Raw genomic sequence first — 16767 nt, 5'->3', positions numbered from 1 at the left:
TGTTCTTATAAGTGGCAGTTAAGGGGCAGGTAATGGCTTAGGTTAAGAAGAAGAGTAAGCGCTTCATTATTTTTTCGCAGCCGTTTGGGTGCAAAATTCAATATGATCTAAATACAATAATTAGTTAATCTAAAGAAAGCAATGACGTTCAAAATACAGTGTTCTTATTGGCCACAACACGGGTTCTACCAACCAAAATGTCGGATATATCTCTTGTTTTTTGCCAATGGATTTTCTTTGGCATTCTTTTGTTCAGGTCAGTTTCAAAGTCAAACAATTGTCTGATACAAGTGAATCTCAAATGAGAGCCCTTGACACCTAAGACAGCTGCAGTGTTTTGTACAACTCTAGTACTGACATCAAAATCAAGGTCATATTTATGACGGGTGACAGTATCACAGTTTTCTTCAATGAATTGAACGGCCTTAATGGCAAATCTGGCACCTCTGGTTCTATCAATAGGCGAGGGTAATCCACCCTGTTGCACGTGACCAGGAATGGCTGTTTTAGCATCGAATTCTCCATCAGCTTCTTGCTTCATAATAGATGCAAGAACTTCTGTGGTTAACACTTTAGAGGCATTGGAACTCTTTAATACCAATTTACCTGATCTAGCCAAGCCTTGGTCAGCCTTAAATGCTGCCTTCAAATGCTGAATATCTGCTTCCAATTGGGGTAATGTGATTCCCTCTTCAGGTACATACGAGGCCAAGGCACCAGAACACAATGCAGCATTAGTGGCAACATAACCAGAGTTACCACCTTGAACTTCAACCACAAATGTACGATCTCTGGTGGCCGATGCAGATTGTTTGACAATATCACAATATTGAATTAATGAGTTCAAACATGTATCAGCACCCAATGAATATTCAGTACCAGGTACATTATTAGAAATGGTGGCAGGAATTAAAACCATGGGGATTCTGAAAGCTGGATACATTGTTCTAGCCTTTTCCAATTGATCCAATGAAACAAATGCTTCAAATCCACCAACTATGATTAAACCATCAAACCGATATTTTTCGAAGAAATAGGCAATCATACCAATATCTGTATCTCCTGGAGTTTCTCTGTTAGTACCAAGTTCTGATCCACCCATTGAACTCCAATCTTCAATCTCTAACCAATCAATCAGTTTCACTGATTCGTGTCTAGCTAAACCAGCAAATCCATTGTGAATAGCATAAGGAACATGCCCTCTGGACATACAATAAGTGGCCATTGCATAAACAGCTGAATTCATACCACCAGCTGGTGCACCAATATTCATAATGGCAATCTTCTTTCTCTTTTCAAGAGGTAATGAAGGTTCGTTGTGGTTGGCAGAATTCATAGCCAAAAAGTTATGTAAATGTTCAGTAAATTCCGAATCTCTTAAAGACATAGCCTTAGCAAAATCTTTGCTTTCAATTGCACTTGCAACTTTCTTTGTCATTTCAACTGCTTCGACCAATGGCTTACGGACAATCTTATTTTCTTCAATGGCAATTAATGGAGATGGAGTATCAGGTGTACATTCCAACACAGCATGGACCGCCTCAACACCCTGTAAAGTAGCCAACCATCTATCATAAGATACGGCATTACCACCTCTTTGAACGTGACCTAAAGTAGTAACTCTTGTATCCAAACCTAATTCATCCACCAAACAATTCTTAACATCTTCAGCAGAAATAGGACTCAAATCATTAGTAATGGCACCTTCTGCAACAATAACAATGGTCTTTCTCTTACCCTTAGCTCTATGTTTACCCACAATGTCACACATTTGAACTTGCCAATCCTTGGAAGAAGCTGGCTTTTCAGGAATCATAATATAATCAGCACTCGTGGAGATACCAGCCATTAAGGCCAACCAACCACAATGTCTACCCATGACTTCAATGACAAAGGCTCTTGAATGTGAATTAGCAGTAGCATCAATGTAATCGATGGCTTGAACAATTCTATCAAGAGCAGAATAACATCCAATTGTAGCATCAGTAGTGGCCATATCATTATCAATTGAACCAACAGTACCACAAATATTCAAATGTTTATGCTTTTCAAATTGTTCGGAAGTAATTTGGTTAGTATCTTTCAATTCACCAATTAATGAAGGCCATTCAGCTCTGAATAAATCAGCACCTGTCAAGGAACCATCACCACCACAAACAATCAAAGCATCAATACCTGCTTCAATTAAATGCTTACACCCTAATAATCTACCTTTACGTTCTCTAAATTCCTTTGAACGAGCAGTACCAATGTTAGTACCACCTTCAGAAAGGAATCCACGAACATCAGCCCAACTCATTTCACGAATGAATTCTGGACCACCACGGATCAAACCTTCATAACCTTCCATAACACAAAATGCCTTACAACCATGGTAAATAGCAGTTCTAACAACAGCTCTCACATTAGCATTCATTCCTGGAGCATCACCACCACTGGTCATAACAGCAATGTTTCTCTTATGGGAGGGAAGAACCAATTGAGCAGTTTGAGACCCTGAAGTGGACTTCATTTCCATACTAAGAAGTCTGTTTGTCTTTTGAAGAGGAGGATTCAAAGTCAAAGGATTCTTAGCAGCACAGAACCCGATAACAGTTCCCAAGGGATCAATTGTGTATAATTCATTAGGGAACATTTCATTTGGAGAAACTTGAATAGGGAATCCAAATGTTTGTAACGTAGTGGTTAAATCAGCAACACTAGCAGTTTTAAGTACTACGTTGGATTCTACTGAACGCCAATCATAAACGTTTAAAATCTTGATGAACTCTTGCTTTTTGGTTTGAATGTCACTAGAACTTAAACCTCTTGTCTTACTAACAATAATCTTAACCACCATACTGGCCCCAGTATTGGCCAAATAAGTAACATTACCATCTTCTGAATGGTAAGTGAATCCTAAAACATTGGTATAAAAATTAAGAGCTTCACTAAGCAATGCACCGTCACTGGCATAAAGCGTAACACTTGAAGTTCCATTAACTAACGAAAATGGCATCTTCAACCTGGGGGGACCAACCGAACCGATAAGACTACTTCTGTGAAATATTTTATTGTAGCTTTTAAAGTCCACACTAGTTATAACTCACGGAAACACTTGAATATAACTTCCGTATAATGATAGGAGGAACTAATTTTGGTATAAAAATTACAATTAACTTTGTTTGTCGTCCGTTTCTTTCATTCTTTCTCCCATCTGGGGTCCTTTAAATTGGATCGAGTCAGTTAACAGGTTATCCATGGTATGTGCACTACTTTCACTTTATGCGGACAATGTAAGCGCATATTTTGCAAGTCTTCAGTTGAACACCCAAATGGATTTTAAGATGGTGTGCTGTGTATTCCTATACACTCCGAATCAGGTGGGTAAAACATAGAGATATTATATTATTATCCGGCAACTACCTTATTTGTATGGAGACGTCATTGATTGCTTTCAATCAGGTGAGGTAGTTAGACATATGCTGCATTCTGATGGTTTCTAAGGTAGCGCAAATTTTCGGCGATCAACTCCGTTCGGACGGTTCCAATGCGTAACATGGTGATCTTTAAGTGCATTAACCTAATTGGACAGATAAAGACCATATCATCAGTTATATAGTGTCAGGTATATCATGTGTCTTTATTTTTCTATTTAGACAAATGATATCAAGTATATTTGAATCACTTAATCTACATTTGTATTTACTTACGATTACGTAATCACACGACAAATGCTTACATAACATCATGACAATATGACCTTCAACACCAACTAATACAAACTCGCATTCACACAAATAAAACAGTGATTACAGTGGGGTATTAATCACAGTCAGCTGTAATTATCACATTAGCTGTATTGAATATTGAAACACTTCCAAACACTACCATCAATATCGACTGATTTAACTATACTTTAATATCTTTCAAATTATTAACCACTAATAATGAATTTTCATCACAGTCTCATTCTTACATAAGCAATAGAAACAAAACGCATCCGGGTAACCGACATAATTTGGCAATCTGAAAAAAAATTTTTTGTTTGGAGGAGGCCAACATTAGAAAGGTCAATTGTAACTTGACTCTAATTAAAGATCTCCCATTTGCATTATACAAAATATGGCTGATCTGACTACTGCTTCTACTGCACCAGCCGGTGTTAACTTTGGTGATTTATCCAAATTGGCAGCTCCTACTTTGCCCGCACTTAGTGAGCCAGTTCCCAAAGTTGGTGGATTCTGGTCTTCTAACCCATTATTTTCTTATATCAATGATACTTATATCTCGATTGCTGAACACAGAAAGTCCTTAGGTTTAGTTAACCCTGGTACTGTTGAAGGATTGAATAAAGAAGTTAGTCGTGATGTATTTTTGAACCAATATTTCTTCACTGGGTTAAGAGCTGATTTCAACAAGACTTTTTCAATGGATCCAGCTTTCCAAACTGCTCATACTTTATCTATAGGATCTCCTGTTTTACTTCCTTACACTTTCACTGTATTATATGCTTCTTCCAACATGTTTGTCCAAGGTAACATTGATAGTGATTATTCCTTTATGGGTAGAGCTAACTTGAATTGGGACAAGAGTAATATTTCCAAGGTTACTCTTCAATTTGCTAATGGCCAACCTTCATTCTGTCAATTTGAACAAGATTACCAAGGTTCTGATTATTCTATTAATTTGAAGGCTTTGAACCCTTCATTCTTGTATGGTTCTTACACTGGTGTTGCTCAAGCTTCTTTCTTACAGTCTTTAACTCCTAAGTTGGCTGTTGGTTTAGAATCTGCTTTCTCAAGACAACCAGGTAGTCCTGCTCCAGATGCTTCCATTTCTTACTTTGGTAGATATAATGCTGGTAACTGGATTGGTACTGCTCAAATCCAAGGTCAAGGTTCTCTTTTGGCTTCTTTCTGGAGAAGAGTCACTGATAAGGTTGAAGCTGGTATTGAAACCCAAATTGGACTTGATGCTAAGCCAATCATGGACCCATTAAGAGGAGGTTTAGTTGGATTTGAACCTGAAGTTAAAGCTGAAACTACAATTGGTGCCAAGTACGAATACCGTCAATCTGTTTTCAGAGGTCAACTTGATTCTGCTGGTAAAGTAAGAGTTTTCATGGAAAAGAGAATCTTGCCTAATGCTGCGATCTTGTTCTCTGGTGAAATTGATCAAGCTAAGAGTGAATCAAGATTAGGTGTTGGTTTACAATTTGAAACGGCTGGTAATGAAGAAATCTTGATGATGCAACAAGGTTTGATTGATGCTAATGGTAACCCAATTCCTGGTGCACCTCAATTGTAAATACATTAAAAAAAGCAGCTATCCATCCGATCTCATACTCGATTCACGTCTCAATTCTTTTGTATATATACATATGAGTGCCTTTTAATGCCATTTACATTATTATGTCATAAACCTTTTACCAACCAAAGAATCTCGATAGCCCTTTGGTATTCCGAGCTTCATCTGTAATGGACTTGTCTGCATTATTATTTTTGGTGTTCACAGAAGAAGGTTCCATGTTGGTGCTTTTGCGTGGATGTACCATCCGGTAGACGTCTGCTGCTGCGTTAACTCGAACACTATGCATACTTGTAGATCTATTGAGAATACCAGGACTGGATGTTAATCCTTGTATATCGATATGAGAATCTGGCAAAGGACATCCTCGGTTTCCTATCGCTCGGTATAAGTTAGAATAATCAGCATTGCTTGAACGTATTCGATTATTATTATTATCATTATTATTATTCTTGTTCGGGTCCATCCAAATATTTGCTTGAGAATAAAGATCACTCCTTGAAGACCGCCTTGAGCGAGCTGACAATGGTGCACCATTACCTCCTTTAATCCGTTTACTATAATCACTTAATGAAGCTGTAGGGAAATCATCATCAAGATCAATTTCATTATCTGCAGTAGGCGGCCCTTTTCTTTGATCTGCAATCTTGTAATTCAGCTTATAAGGGAACTGAGTCACATTACGTACCACTGAAGCCAGTGCAATGGAACCTGCACGTGAAGCAGGTCGAGAACCAGTAATACTTTTGGTGAAAGTCATGTTTGATTCATATTCATCAAGTAGTGAATCCATTGACTCATCTGATCTTTCATCAACATGTTTCAAGTGAGATTTTTGATAATGTGGTTGGTATGAATGGTTGTGGTCATTATACATTGGTTGGTGGTTTTGTTGAGGCAAGAATCTCTTTGGTTTCGGAGCAACCAATTGGTTATTAATACTAATATTATTAGTATTGATTAAATCCAGGCTTTCATTAGTGACATTGAGTCTCAAACTACCTCCTAAATTGAAACCTGGAATTGAACTTGAAGTTTTAGCCGAACTCGAAGGTGGCTTCCTCTTATCTAGATTCCAGTCATAATTGATAGCTGGATTATCTCGTGATATCATTAATTGGCTTGGAGAAATAGGAGGTGAAGGAGGAGAGTCCGGGATGGTCTTCCAAATTATATTTGAATTGGTTAGACTATTATTCTCGTCATTTGTGAAGGAGGTATTGTTATGAAGTTCAATTGGTATCATATCAAGATTGTAATAACCTGACTCATGATTATCATCATCATCTTTAGAGGGAGATAACTCTGAGATCACATCCAAATGCTTCCCCACCCCATGGTCGAAATATAAGTTTCTGTAACGAATGATTTTGTCCAAGGTCTTTTCCAACAACTCTATGACATTTTGCTCTTGTGTATTTATAAGGATTTTCCAGTACCGTTCCGGGTTAACCAACGGCAACAAGAATTGATTGAAACTAACTCTTAATATCTTTAATCTGGGTAATAAAGGATATACAAATGATGCCCCACACAGTAAATAAGTAACACCACCATTATGTAATTGAAAGATTTCAAACTCTCCGTGACCTAACAAACGTCCTAAATCATTATAAGGTTTCGTACTATTTAGATTATGATCAAACACAAGGATTTTGGATGACGTATATTTGAATAGAGTGACTTTCTTATTCATATCCAACTGTTTGTGAACAGATAAATCTGTTGGTTTGCTTTTAAGTCCACCTTTCAAATCTGAAATATAATTACTAGTAGCTGCGTCTTCATTCTTTTTATGTCGTAAAAGTGTTTGTCTTCTTGGACTCATTGAAGCTGAGAATCGAGGTATGCCATTGTCCGCATTGGTGACAGGAACAGTTTCAGGAACAGTTTCAGGAGCAGCAGTGGTAGCAATAGCAGAAGCAGAAGCATTATTATGTTGTGATTGTGGTGATCCTATAGCATCAGTTACAGTTGAATTATCAGTACATGAAGGTTCGTGCGTTGATTTGTTCAGTTTCGCCAAAACATTCCTTCTCTTCTTCTTTCGTTTGCTTGAACGTTTACCTTCGCTATCGACAGCAGGCGGGGGATACGACATTACCAGGGATGCCGTTGGTTCAAAGAAACTGTTGATGATATTGGCTTTAACCATTGCGACTTTTGTGTTTGAGGGTTCGATTCCCGAGGAACATGGGGAAAATTTAACGTGAATAACCGTAATGGGAAAATTATTAGGCTAGTGTGCTATTTAGTACATAATACATATCTACTTATAGTGAATGATGACTCCATAAGCTCAAGACTCTATGAGCCCAAGACTCTTGATTCCAGCTCGAATTGAGTTCTTTGAGGTGGTGGTGAAGGACGAATAGTACCAGGAAGATTAGCCTCAATATCAACTACTGAAGATGGAGGTCCATGAACTCTAGAATTCATAACTTGTTCTTCCTTATAATAAGTAACCAAGGGAGTTAACATTGAGATTGGTGTAGCCAATTTCTGTTCAATAAAGAGTAAAGCTTTAGAAGGTGGATATAAGACTTTTAAATAACCTCTTCCTAACAAGAACCCGCTCAGAATACCACATAAATGACCTAAAAAGGAACTATCAGGTAATAGAACAAAACATATAGCCAATACAATGAATGGGAAATGTAATGCTTTAACTTTGAATTCTCTTCCTAAATATCTAAATGTGTGAATGACAGGATGAGTGAAATGATCCATATAACAATTATATGTGAAAAACAGGAAACAAATTCCAGAAGATCCAATAACATAATCTTCTTGATGAATTCCCAAAATCTGACAAACAATGCAATATTGAATTGCTGCAACCACTGCCAATAAATTGAGAGTAACTCCAGTCAGAATAGTACCAAATTTTGGTTCAAATTTCCAAAGTAATGGCATCAACGTAACGGTATTGATAAGCCAATGGAATAAGTTTCGATGGACAATAACATAAAGTGATATACGATTAAGATCAAACTCAAATAAAGATTTCCCTTGAAGTCCAAGCTTATATGAAACACTTTGATTAATGTCAATGAGTACCATAAATAACGTGAACACAGCATATCCAACCATAAGTGCTGGATATTGAGACAATGTCCCCATAGCTTGATCGAGGTAACCGTATCCGGTACCAGAAGAGATCACCATCGTTGCCGTATAGTAGTTAGAGTGGTACTTGTATAGGATTGTAATTTGTTTTGTTAAGATGATGTTCCTTTTGTGCGAGGAGAGAAGTTCGTGTCTGGCATAAATTGGTATCCTAGGTTGATTATACATTTATATCATTATGATTATACCGAACTTCCTTTGAAATCATCTTCTATCTTACTCTTTAAAGACATTAAAAATTGTTCCTTCTTTGTTTTACTCTTGGTTAACAGCTGAATGCGTTGTTGTCGTTCCTCAATGGACTCATTGATACCTTCAATCTCTTGGAGACATTGTTTAAATGTCGTTAACTTAAGCCTTAAACTACCAGCATTGCTACCGAAATCTTTGGCCAGAAGAGTGCCATTTCTAAGATCATAAAGTAAATTAAATAATTCAGGTAAAAGTTGTATATTCCGTAGTTTCTCCAATGGTCCAGAGTCAACACTTGCAGGTATTACTTCATCGTTATCTATATCCATCTTTTCTCCATCGATTGAAGGTTTTTCCTCCATAGTTGCTATATTGTCATCGACAGCTGGTATGTTTACCTCTATCCCTTCACTGTTAGATATTCCTAAAGCATTGACTAGTGGGTTATCTTCATCTTTAACTGCCACTGCTGCTTCGCTATTGGGTATCACTGTGAATTGTATATCTTCCAGAAGAAAATTCTCTCCTGTTCCGTTATCCACCCCAGCGTCATTTCCAAACCCTGCATCAAGCCCAGTATCATCCATTGTTTGTGTATATTGTAAAAGTGATATGCTGATAGTGTCTTAATTATCATCACTTTTGAATCACCTTCTAATATTTTTTGTGTGCGCTACCATAATCTTTAGTGAAATATCTATTACATAACACTGTTGCAAATCACACACTCATATATATATATATATATATATATATGTATACATCCATTAAGTCTTTGTTTAGTGACTATTCATTGTTTCCAAAACGAACCAATTCACATCAACAAGAAATGTAACGTAACGTTAACTATGTTTACTAATTGTGTCCCATGTCAATTGATACACTGGATTGCTCAAAACATCGTGTCAATACCAAATACATAAACAGGCAATTGAGTCTGTATCATACACTGAAGGGCTTGTTAAGTATTTATTTATATTGTTATCAATACATTATGGATGCATTGTTGTCATTTTTAGGTAGTATTTTCCCCTGTTTGCCTAACTTTGGTGGACCATCAATCTCAATCAAGAATAATCTGTACAAGATTGTTCGATTGCTTGGTGAAGGAGGCTATTCATATGTGTACCTTGTGAGTTTAAAATCCAATAGTCATCTTTACTATGCCTTGAAGAAGATAAGATGTCCAATGGGTACTAGAGATTATACTTATAAGAATGCATTACGAGAACTCCGCAATTACAAACGGTTTGGCCAATCACCGTATGTCATACAATCCATAGAAGAACGTATAATGAATGATGCGGATGACTCTTCAACCATCTACATATTGATGCCCTATTTTGAACAATCATTACAAGACATCATTACTCAAAATGTGCTTCTCGATAAACTGTTACCAGAGGAAGAAGTGTTACAACTTTTCGTGGGGATTTGTAGAGGCGTTCAAACATTACACAAGTTCAAGAAGAGAGCAACTTCTTCTCATAGTGATACCATTTCTCATGATTCAATTAACGATGAAGAAGAAGGTTTATTACCAACAATAGGTGAATCCGAAGTTGAAGATGCTTTCGATGGCAGTACAGAATTAGAAGAGTTCTCACCTTATGCTCATCGTGATCTTAAACCCGCTAATGTGATGATTTCACCTGAAGGATTACCAGTTCTTATTGATCTTGGTTCGTGTTCTAAAGCTCGAGTAACTGTTCTGTCACGTCAACAGGCATTACAATTGACAGAATTTGCTCAGGAACATTGTACACTTCCCTATAGAGCACCTGAACTTCTAGATGTTTCTTCTAATGCCGTAATAACCGAGGCTACTGATATTTGGTCCTTAGGTTGTTTGATGTACTGTGCCTGTTTTGGATATTCTCCGTTTGAGAAAATGGAGCTTGATGAAGGTGCAAATCTTACCGTGGCTATTTCTGCTGGAAAATTCAAGTACCCTTCCGGATACGGCAACTACAGTCCCGAACTTATTCAAGTCATTAATGACTGTTTACAATTGGATTCCAATAAACGTCCGACTATTGATCAATTGATTGAACGGTGTTTAGATCTCTTGAGACGGTAAGAAAGGGGGTTGTGTGTGTATGGATCGTCGCGTCACGTGGTCTTTGGGGAGATAACTTTAAATGTCATTTACAAAACACAAATAGCTGTGAGGTGGCCCCGTGATATAATTGTTTATGATTCAGAGAATCTAAATTTTCAAATCATTGAGTTGGTGTTTTGGGGACCTTGTAGAATTAAAGTATGACATTGAGCAGTGCCCAAAGGGGGGACCCTGTGGAAGGATGGAATGATTGTCCTCCAATGATGATGAATACCAATGGATCAAGTACCAGTGTGAACAAGATGAAAAAGAGAGCTCAAAGAGTGGGTCATAACATTAATAATAATTCGAATACCTCATTGCTGGGAATTGGGGGTTCACTGAATATGGCAGCTTCACCTTCAAGAAGTGAATTACCACCTACACCATGTAAGGTATCACAAGGTGGATTGAGCGGTCCTTCGCCCCTTGCTTCAAATACACAAATAAAAGATGATGTTGATGATGATGATGTCTCTACGACAACCACTGATGTGGGTCAATTACTAGAATCTCTTTTCCTGGCCAAATCGCTGTTACTGGACAGAGAGCATGGTCATTATGCGAAGAAATTAAAAGATGTTCATTCTACACTTGAACTGAATCATATGACCTTTTTGGTATCTGTGTTGCAAAAAGTTGATTCTGCAGCTAAAGCCAAAGCTAATGCACAAATTCCTTCAATCAAAAGTGATGTTGTTCAGTATATGATTATGAATGACGGAGTTAGTGGATGGTGCATTCCATTACGGAAGGTTGTGGAGAGTTTGAACGTTGCATAATAAATAAGGTGCCTTTACTAGTTTAAATTGTATTCTCTTTAAGACTATCTATTTATTAGAAATCTGTATTAGTTTGTTTTTAAACAACCAATGAATATTTATAGTCCCCAAAGAAAACCAAAATCGGAATGAAAAAGAATAATGTACACTAAAAATGCTGCTATTGGTGAAAGAGAGTTGATACTTTAAACCCTCTTTCTTCTTCCAACTTGGGCTTGGAAACCAGTCTTGATAGAAGAAACAGATCTAGTAGAACCACAAACCTTACAACTCAAGAAATGCAATCTATTACCTGATTCTCTCTTCAACTCGGTATTCATGGATTTACAAGTCTTACAAGTGACATATTCAATGATATATCTTCTCAAGACTGATTCCATTTGTTTAGGTTGGAATTTACCCTTCAAAACCAATCTCTTTTCCCCATCAATAGAACCAGAAGTACCCAATTCAGCAAACAAAAACTGTATCAAATGTTCTGGGTTTCTTTGTAATACTTGAGCAATTTCTTGAACATTGGCAAATAAAGTCTTTTTGGAACCTTCTCTTTGACATACCGGTGGAGGAATACGGAACTTTGGACCTGATCTATCTCCTGCTAATTCTGGATTGTTCTTCTTCAAAATATCAAAGAAACGTGATAATAAATCATCATAGGGTATAATACCTTCTTCATCACCATTTGAAGATTCGCCATCAATGGTAGCGTTATTGTTGGATCCACTAACGTCTTCTACACCAGCTTCTTCCAATTGTTGTTCGAAATCAGTAGCATCCACATTTTTAAGTGACTTCTTCTTCTTCTTCTTCAAAGTAAGATCACCTAGAGATGCAGTCAAATCATCTGGTACTGGTGAATTGGTTTCTTCATCACCATCAATCTTCTTGGACTTCTTCTTCTTCTTTAAGCCCGATAACATGTCATCAAGTTCCGGAACAGGAGTCGATTCTGAGGACCCATCCTCGACCTTCTTGGACTTCTTCTTCTTCTTCAAGCTGGGATCAAACCCTAAATCGTCACTCATTATGGCGTTAGTACTATCGTTTGTAGGTAAAGATCGTCAGTGTCTTAGTCTGACATTTAAGTGAAAATTTTTAAGACACCAAATTGGGATGCGCACGACAATCGTTTTTGGTATGTATGGATAAGCACATACCAATATATAGCTTACATCATTAAATGTGATATTACAAGACATTTATTATGTTATGTCTGTTTTGTCTGCAAATAAATAGTATACACCCACTAAACACGGTCTTCAACCGTTAAACTGGCTGTTCCAGCCTCAATTTCAGAAGTAAATGTCGCCTCTTTAGCCTTTTCATCTGCTTCTTTACTTTCAGTACCGGGTTTATATGTGATCTTTGTGTTTTCTCCATCTTCAGTTACATCAAATGCTTCTTCTACGGAGAATCTTTGAAGTAACCAAGATTCCACTTCTTCTCGGTTATTATTCTCCGCCTCAAACATGACATCATGACCTGCTTCGTTCTTAGCATAAACGTCTCCCTCGTATTCTTCAACAAGTACTTTAACTATATCTAAGTGACCATTGTATGCTGCCCAATGTAATGGGGTATTGCCTGTATCGTTAACTTGTGATGCCAATTCAACAGCATCAGCACGGGGTAAAAGTCCTAATAAATATGTAAGAATTTGCAAATGCCCATTACCGGCAGCCATATGAATTATGTTGCTTAAGGTGTATTCATCCTTAATAGTTTTCAACAAGTGTGCGGGCACTTCGCTGAAGATCTCTTGCAATGTTTGCAAGTCACCTTCTCTTGCGTCATAAAGCACAGCATCCATTTCCTCCTGCGTCAAGGAGGTTATACTCTGGTCACTCATATCGTGTGTGCGTGTGTGTGTGGGGAGGTAGTGGCGCTCAAAGAGTAGTAGTGGGTACTAGGTTTGGCATCATTTAAGATGAGCTTTAGTTGATGAGGAAATCGCACGACTGCATATAATGCCAAGATAGACTCAAGTCTTGGTAAATTATTAACTCAACAGGTAACTAGTATAGTCGAAAAAAGTGATATTTAGACGTATAAAACCTTATATATATATATTTATTAAAAAAGCATTTATTGTTACTATTAGGAGTTCGTAAGAATCTTGATATATCAAGACTCTTATACACTAATTTTGTGCCATGTTACACAAAAGTCGCGAATGTATACCAATTGAGAAACCATGGTTCAATTGCCATCATTAATCCATTATGATCTAAGTAGACCCGAAATGAGTCCTAAGATTGAGGAATTAGATGATGCACCTATAGAGAAAAAGGTGCCACTCAAGAACCCGTTTGCCATAGGACAGAAGAAAAAGACAATCAAAAGAGAAGCTTCTGAAATATACCCTGAGAAGAAGGGATTGAACAAACCCCAGTTTACTCGGAATAAACCGATTGATGTTGTGTTTGAGGAAATACAACGTGTACTAAATGGCCCACTTAACGAATTGACCATTGAAAGTCTCGATGAAAGATTATTCGGCCCCGTTAAGTCGGAGAATAGTTCTCCCTTTGATATTACTTATCGAGTAATGGGAAAGTTGACGGAATTGCTCCTTGAAGTTCAAAAATGTGCATTGGAAGAAGAGTCAAAGGCTTCAGATACCAAAATTATTGCTGTTTCCTTACATGATATCAAAACATTTAGTAAACTTATTAGCGTGCTTATTATCTTTGGGATATATCCAGTGTTGCATATGTTTAAAATTGGGATACCCATTGAAAAGAGAAGATTGAAGGATTTTGGTAAGGAGATCAATAAACCATTAAGAATTCCCGGAATTTTGATGACTTATGATGAATGTTTCACATTGATGATGCTACTTCATTCTCAATTGTTTAAGATCTTCCTGACAAGTTCCGACATTAAGGAATTAATGATGAGAGGAACAGGTGTATCCGATTTTCTTGTACTTTCTATGGCCCTCTACTCTATTCCAGAGTTTAAACAGAAAGAAATAAACTTTCAATATGATGATCAAATTGAAAGCATACCAGATACATTTGAATTGTTTCAAACATATAATTTACTATTAGCATCGCCATGCCCCCCTTATTTCCGTTCATTTGTTCTAGAACACCTCCAGAAATTGCCGTATAAGGCACCCAGGAACGATGGAGTGCTTACGTTAGTGGAGTTTGTTTTAGGTCTTAGAGACCAAGAGGAAATTCAAGTAGAAAAATACGAACATGTGGCCCAGATTTTACTACTGAAACCTAAATCCATTTCTACGGTGGAATATTTCACCAGTATTGGCGACCAGATGTACAATTTATTAGTGGACATAAACAAACCTGCAGTCACTAGTTGTTTGGTATTTGTTGTGGAAAGGCTATGGGAAAGGAACAAGCTTGTAACTCAAGATTTTATATTTAAGCCTATTTGGAGAATATTCAATCCTGAACCAGTAAATAAAAATGATGATAGGGTATTGGTTTCTGAGACCCAATGGAACAATAATATCAATGTTTTACTTTCTTTGACCCTGAAGGCTTTGAATGACGATTTGTTGATTACGTTGTTTTCACCCATTATTGTTTCACTTTGGAGCTATATTACTTTTTTAAAATCCAATAAAAAATCCTTTGAAGTTGCTCAAGGTATATTGGTGTCTTATTTGTCAGTTTTAGATGACAAAGAATCCAAGCAAGACACTTTGGCCTTAGATTTGATTAGTAAAAACCTTGTGAATCAAGGTGGTGAGAATTGGATGTTTGAATATGGACTTAATGGTCTTCCCCAATTGGTGAAATGTGACAATAATGATAAGCTTTCATTTGAGAGTAAAGATAAACGAGTCAATGATTTCTTGAACAACTTAGAGTCGTGCTGTACTTATTTTGTCGAGCTTTTGGAGAATTTAGATGACACTCAAGTATCTAGAGTGTTCAGTTCAATTTTAAAGAGATGGTTGACCACTAAATCCACTAGTTTAAATGAAGAGAATCCATTTTTTGTTTTAATTGACCTTCGATTATTAGAAGTTATTGGTCAAAAGTTTACCGACGCAATTGCAAAGTCTCCAACTGAGATGCTTCAACTTATTGTGAACTTTCTAGCAGCTGACGATGATAAACTCCAAGTATATGGAACAGAAGGTGATGCCGATACTGAAATGGATTCTGATGATGAAGACATGGAAATCGATTCTAAGAATAGTAATGAATCTGAATTCAATATCCTTTCTGTTGTTCTTGAGTTGCTTTCTGCCATTTTGACAGAATCCTCAGTAGAGTTAGATGAAGATGGAATGAAACTATTACTCAAGATAGATGAGCAATTGAAGATGAAGGCAAACAGCAGTAGCAGCACTGGGTTGTTGTCACCAAAGATTAAAGATTCTCTATTGGCATTATCTGAACGTATTAAAGAACTTCAAAGTCAAGATGCAATGGTCATAACTGATGAGAAAGAGATACAAAAACGAGTATTTAAAAGAGCAATTGTTTCCTTAAATGACCCCTTAGTGCCTATCCGAGCACATGGGTTATATTTATTGCGTCAATTGATCGAGCAACGAAGCGAAGTGCTCACGTTAGACTTTGTTATCAATTTGCATTTGATTCAATTGAAAGACCTGGAACCTTTCGTGTACCTTAACGTCATCAAGGGGCTTACTTCGTTAATTGAATGGAACCCCCAACAAGTTCTTCCCAAATTGACAGAGATATATTCTCAAGAAGAAGGGACTAATGATTTGGATGAACGACTTAGGATTGGTGAAGTTTTATTGAACTTCATTCAAACATCAAATGAACTTTTTGGTGGAGAAGCGGCGCAATTAATTACCGAGGCTTCATTGCTGATTATCAGTAGACATCAAGACAAGAGAAAGGATTCAGACGATAGAATACGGATGTCTGCAATGTCACTTATGGGTGTTTGTTGTAAGACCAATCCTCTTGGTATTGTGAACCATCTTACTACTGCCTTGGATTGTAGTTTTGGTATCTTACAATTGGAAATTGGATCTGAAAGTGCAATCATGAGAAGAGCTGCTGTTGTGTTGATCCATGATTTGATTCTTGGAACCTCTAAAACTGATAAAGTGATATTTCCTTCAAAATATAGAGAGCAGACGGTGGTTGTGCTTCGTTATATCACTGAGACAGACAATGACTTGCTAGTTCGCGAGCAAGCTCAAGCTGTCTTAGACACCATTGAAGAGCTAACGAGATTGGCATTTGAGCTTCTACAAGAGGCTAGTAAGTAGAGACTTGCCCAAGGCCTTATATGACTCTATTGGCCAGGACACGA

The 16767-nt window shown here is 37.2% G+C and overlaps 10 protein-coding genes across 10 annotated transcripts; 4 read left to right on the top strand and 6 right to left on the bottom strand.

The window, feature by feature from the left end:
- Positions 1-148: 148 nt before the first annotated feature.
- Positions 149-2998, bottom strand: PFK2 (6-phosphofructokinase subunit beta; the record flags this gene model as incomplete). Its single annotated transcript, XM_043193512.1, has 1 exon — positions 149-2998. The coding sequence occupies one exon, from the start codon at positions 2996-2998 to the stop codon at positions 149-151; it is 2850 nt and encodes a 949-aa protein (XP_043047349.1).
- Positions 2999-4104: 1106 nt separating this feature from the next.
- On the top strand, positions 4105-5289 carry TOM40 (Tom40p; the record flags this gene model as incomplete). The annotated part of the gene is made up of 1 exon (XM_043193511.1): positions 4105-5289. The coding sequence occupies one exon, from the start codon at positions 4105-4107 to the stop codon at positions 5287-5289; it is 1185 nt and encodes a 394-aa protein (XP_043047348.1).
- Positions 5290-5407: 118 nt separating this feature from the next.
- Positions 5408-7444, bottom strand: KQ657_002760 (uncharacterized protein; the record flags this gene model as incomplete). Its single annotated transcript, XM_043193510.1, has 1 exon — positions 5408-7444. The coding sequence occupies one exon, from the start codon at positions 7442-7444 to the stop codon at positions 5408-5410; it is 2037 nt and encodes a 678-aa protein (XP_043047347.1).
- Positions 7445-7596: 152 nt separating this feature from the next.
- Positions 7597-8457, bottom strand: RBD2 (putative rhomboid protease; the record flags this gene model as incomplete). Its single annotated transcript, XM_043193509.1, has 1 exon — positions 7597-8457. The coding sequence occupies one exon, from the start codon at positions 8455-8457 to the stop codon at positions 7597-7599; it is 861 nt and encodes a 286-aa protein (XP_043047346.1).
- A 143-nt stretch (positions 8458-8600) lies between these two features.
- On the bottom strand, positions 8601-9197 carry MED9 (Med9p; the record flags this gene model as incomplete). Its single annotated transcript, XM_043193508.1, has 1 exon — positions 8601-9197. One exon carries the CDS (start codon positions 9195-9197, stop codon positions 8601-8603), a length of 597 nt encoding a protein of 198 aa, XP_043047345.1.
- A 407-nt stretch (positions 9198-9604) lies between these two features.
- On the top strand, positions 9605-10690 carry KQ657_002757 (putative serine/threonine protein kinase; the record flags this gene model as incomplete). The annotated part of the gene is made up of 1 exon (XM_043193507.1): positions 9605-10690. One exon carries the CDS (start codon positions 9605-9607, stop codon positions 10688-10690), a length of 1086 nt encoding a protein of 361 aa, XP_043047344.1.
- Positions 10691-10872: 182 nt separating this feature from the next.
- On the top strand, positions 10873-11493 carry KQ657_002756 (uncharacterized protein; the record flags this gene model as incomplete). Its single annotated transcript, XM_043193506.1, has 1 exon — positions 10873-11493. One exon carries the CDS (start codon positions 10873-10875, stop codon positions 11491-11493), a length of 621 nt encoding a protein of 206 aa, XP_043047343.1.
- A 185-nt stretch (positions 11494-11678) lies between these two features.
- On the bottom strand, positions 11679-12518 carry SUI3 (translation initiation factor eIF2 subunit beta; the record flags this gene model as incomplete). The annotated part of the gene is made up of 1 exon (XM_043193505.1): positions 11679-12518. The coding sequence occupies one exon, from the start codon at positions 12516-12518 to the stop codon at positions 11679-11681; it is 840 nt and encodes a 279-aa protein (XP_043047342.1).
- A 221-nt stretch (positions 12519-12739) lies between these two features.
- On the bottom strand, positions 12740-13342 carry KQ657_002754 (uncharacterized protein; the record flags this gene model as incomplete). The annotated part of the gene is made up of 1 exon (XM_043193504.1): positions 12740-13342. One exon carries the CDS (start codon positions 13340-13342, stop codon positions 12740-12742), a length of 603 nt encoding a protein of 200 aa, XP_043047341.1.
- Positions 13343-13687: 345 nt separating this feature from the next.
- KQ657_002753 (uncharacterized protein) lies at positions 13688-16723 on the top strand (the record flags this gene model as incomplete). Its single annotated transcript, XM_043193503.1, has 1 exon — positions 13688-16723. The coding sequence occupies one exon, from the start codon at positions 13688-13690 to the stop codon at positions 16721-16723; it is 3036 nt and encodes a 1011-aa protein (XP_043047340.1).
- Positions 16724-16767: the final 44 nt, after the last annotated feature.

This window comes from Scheffersomyces spartinae (genome assembly GCF_019049425.1).
Source record: "Scheffersomyces spartinae strain ARV_011 chromosome Unknown scaffold_23, whole genome shotgun sequence".
NCBI classification, from domain to species: Eukaryota; Fungi; Ascomycota; class Pichiomycetes; order Serinales; family Debaryomycetaceae; genus Lizanozyma; species Lizanozyma spartinae.
Note: the sequence above shows the minus strand (reverse complement) of the source record. Positions and strands in the feature narration are given on the sequence as shown.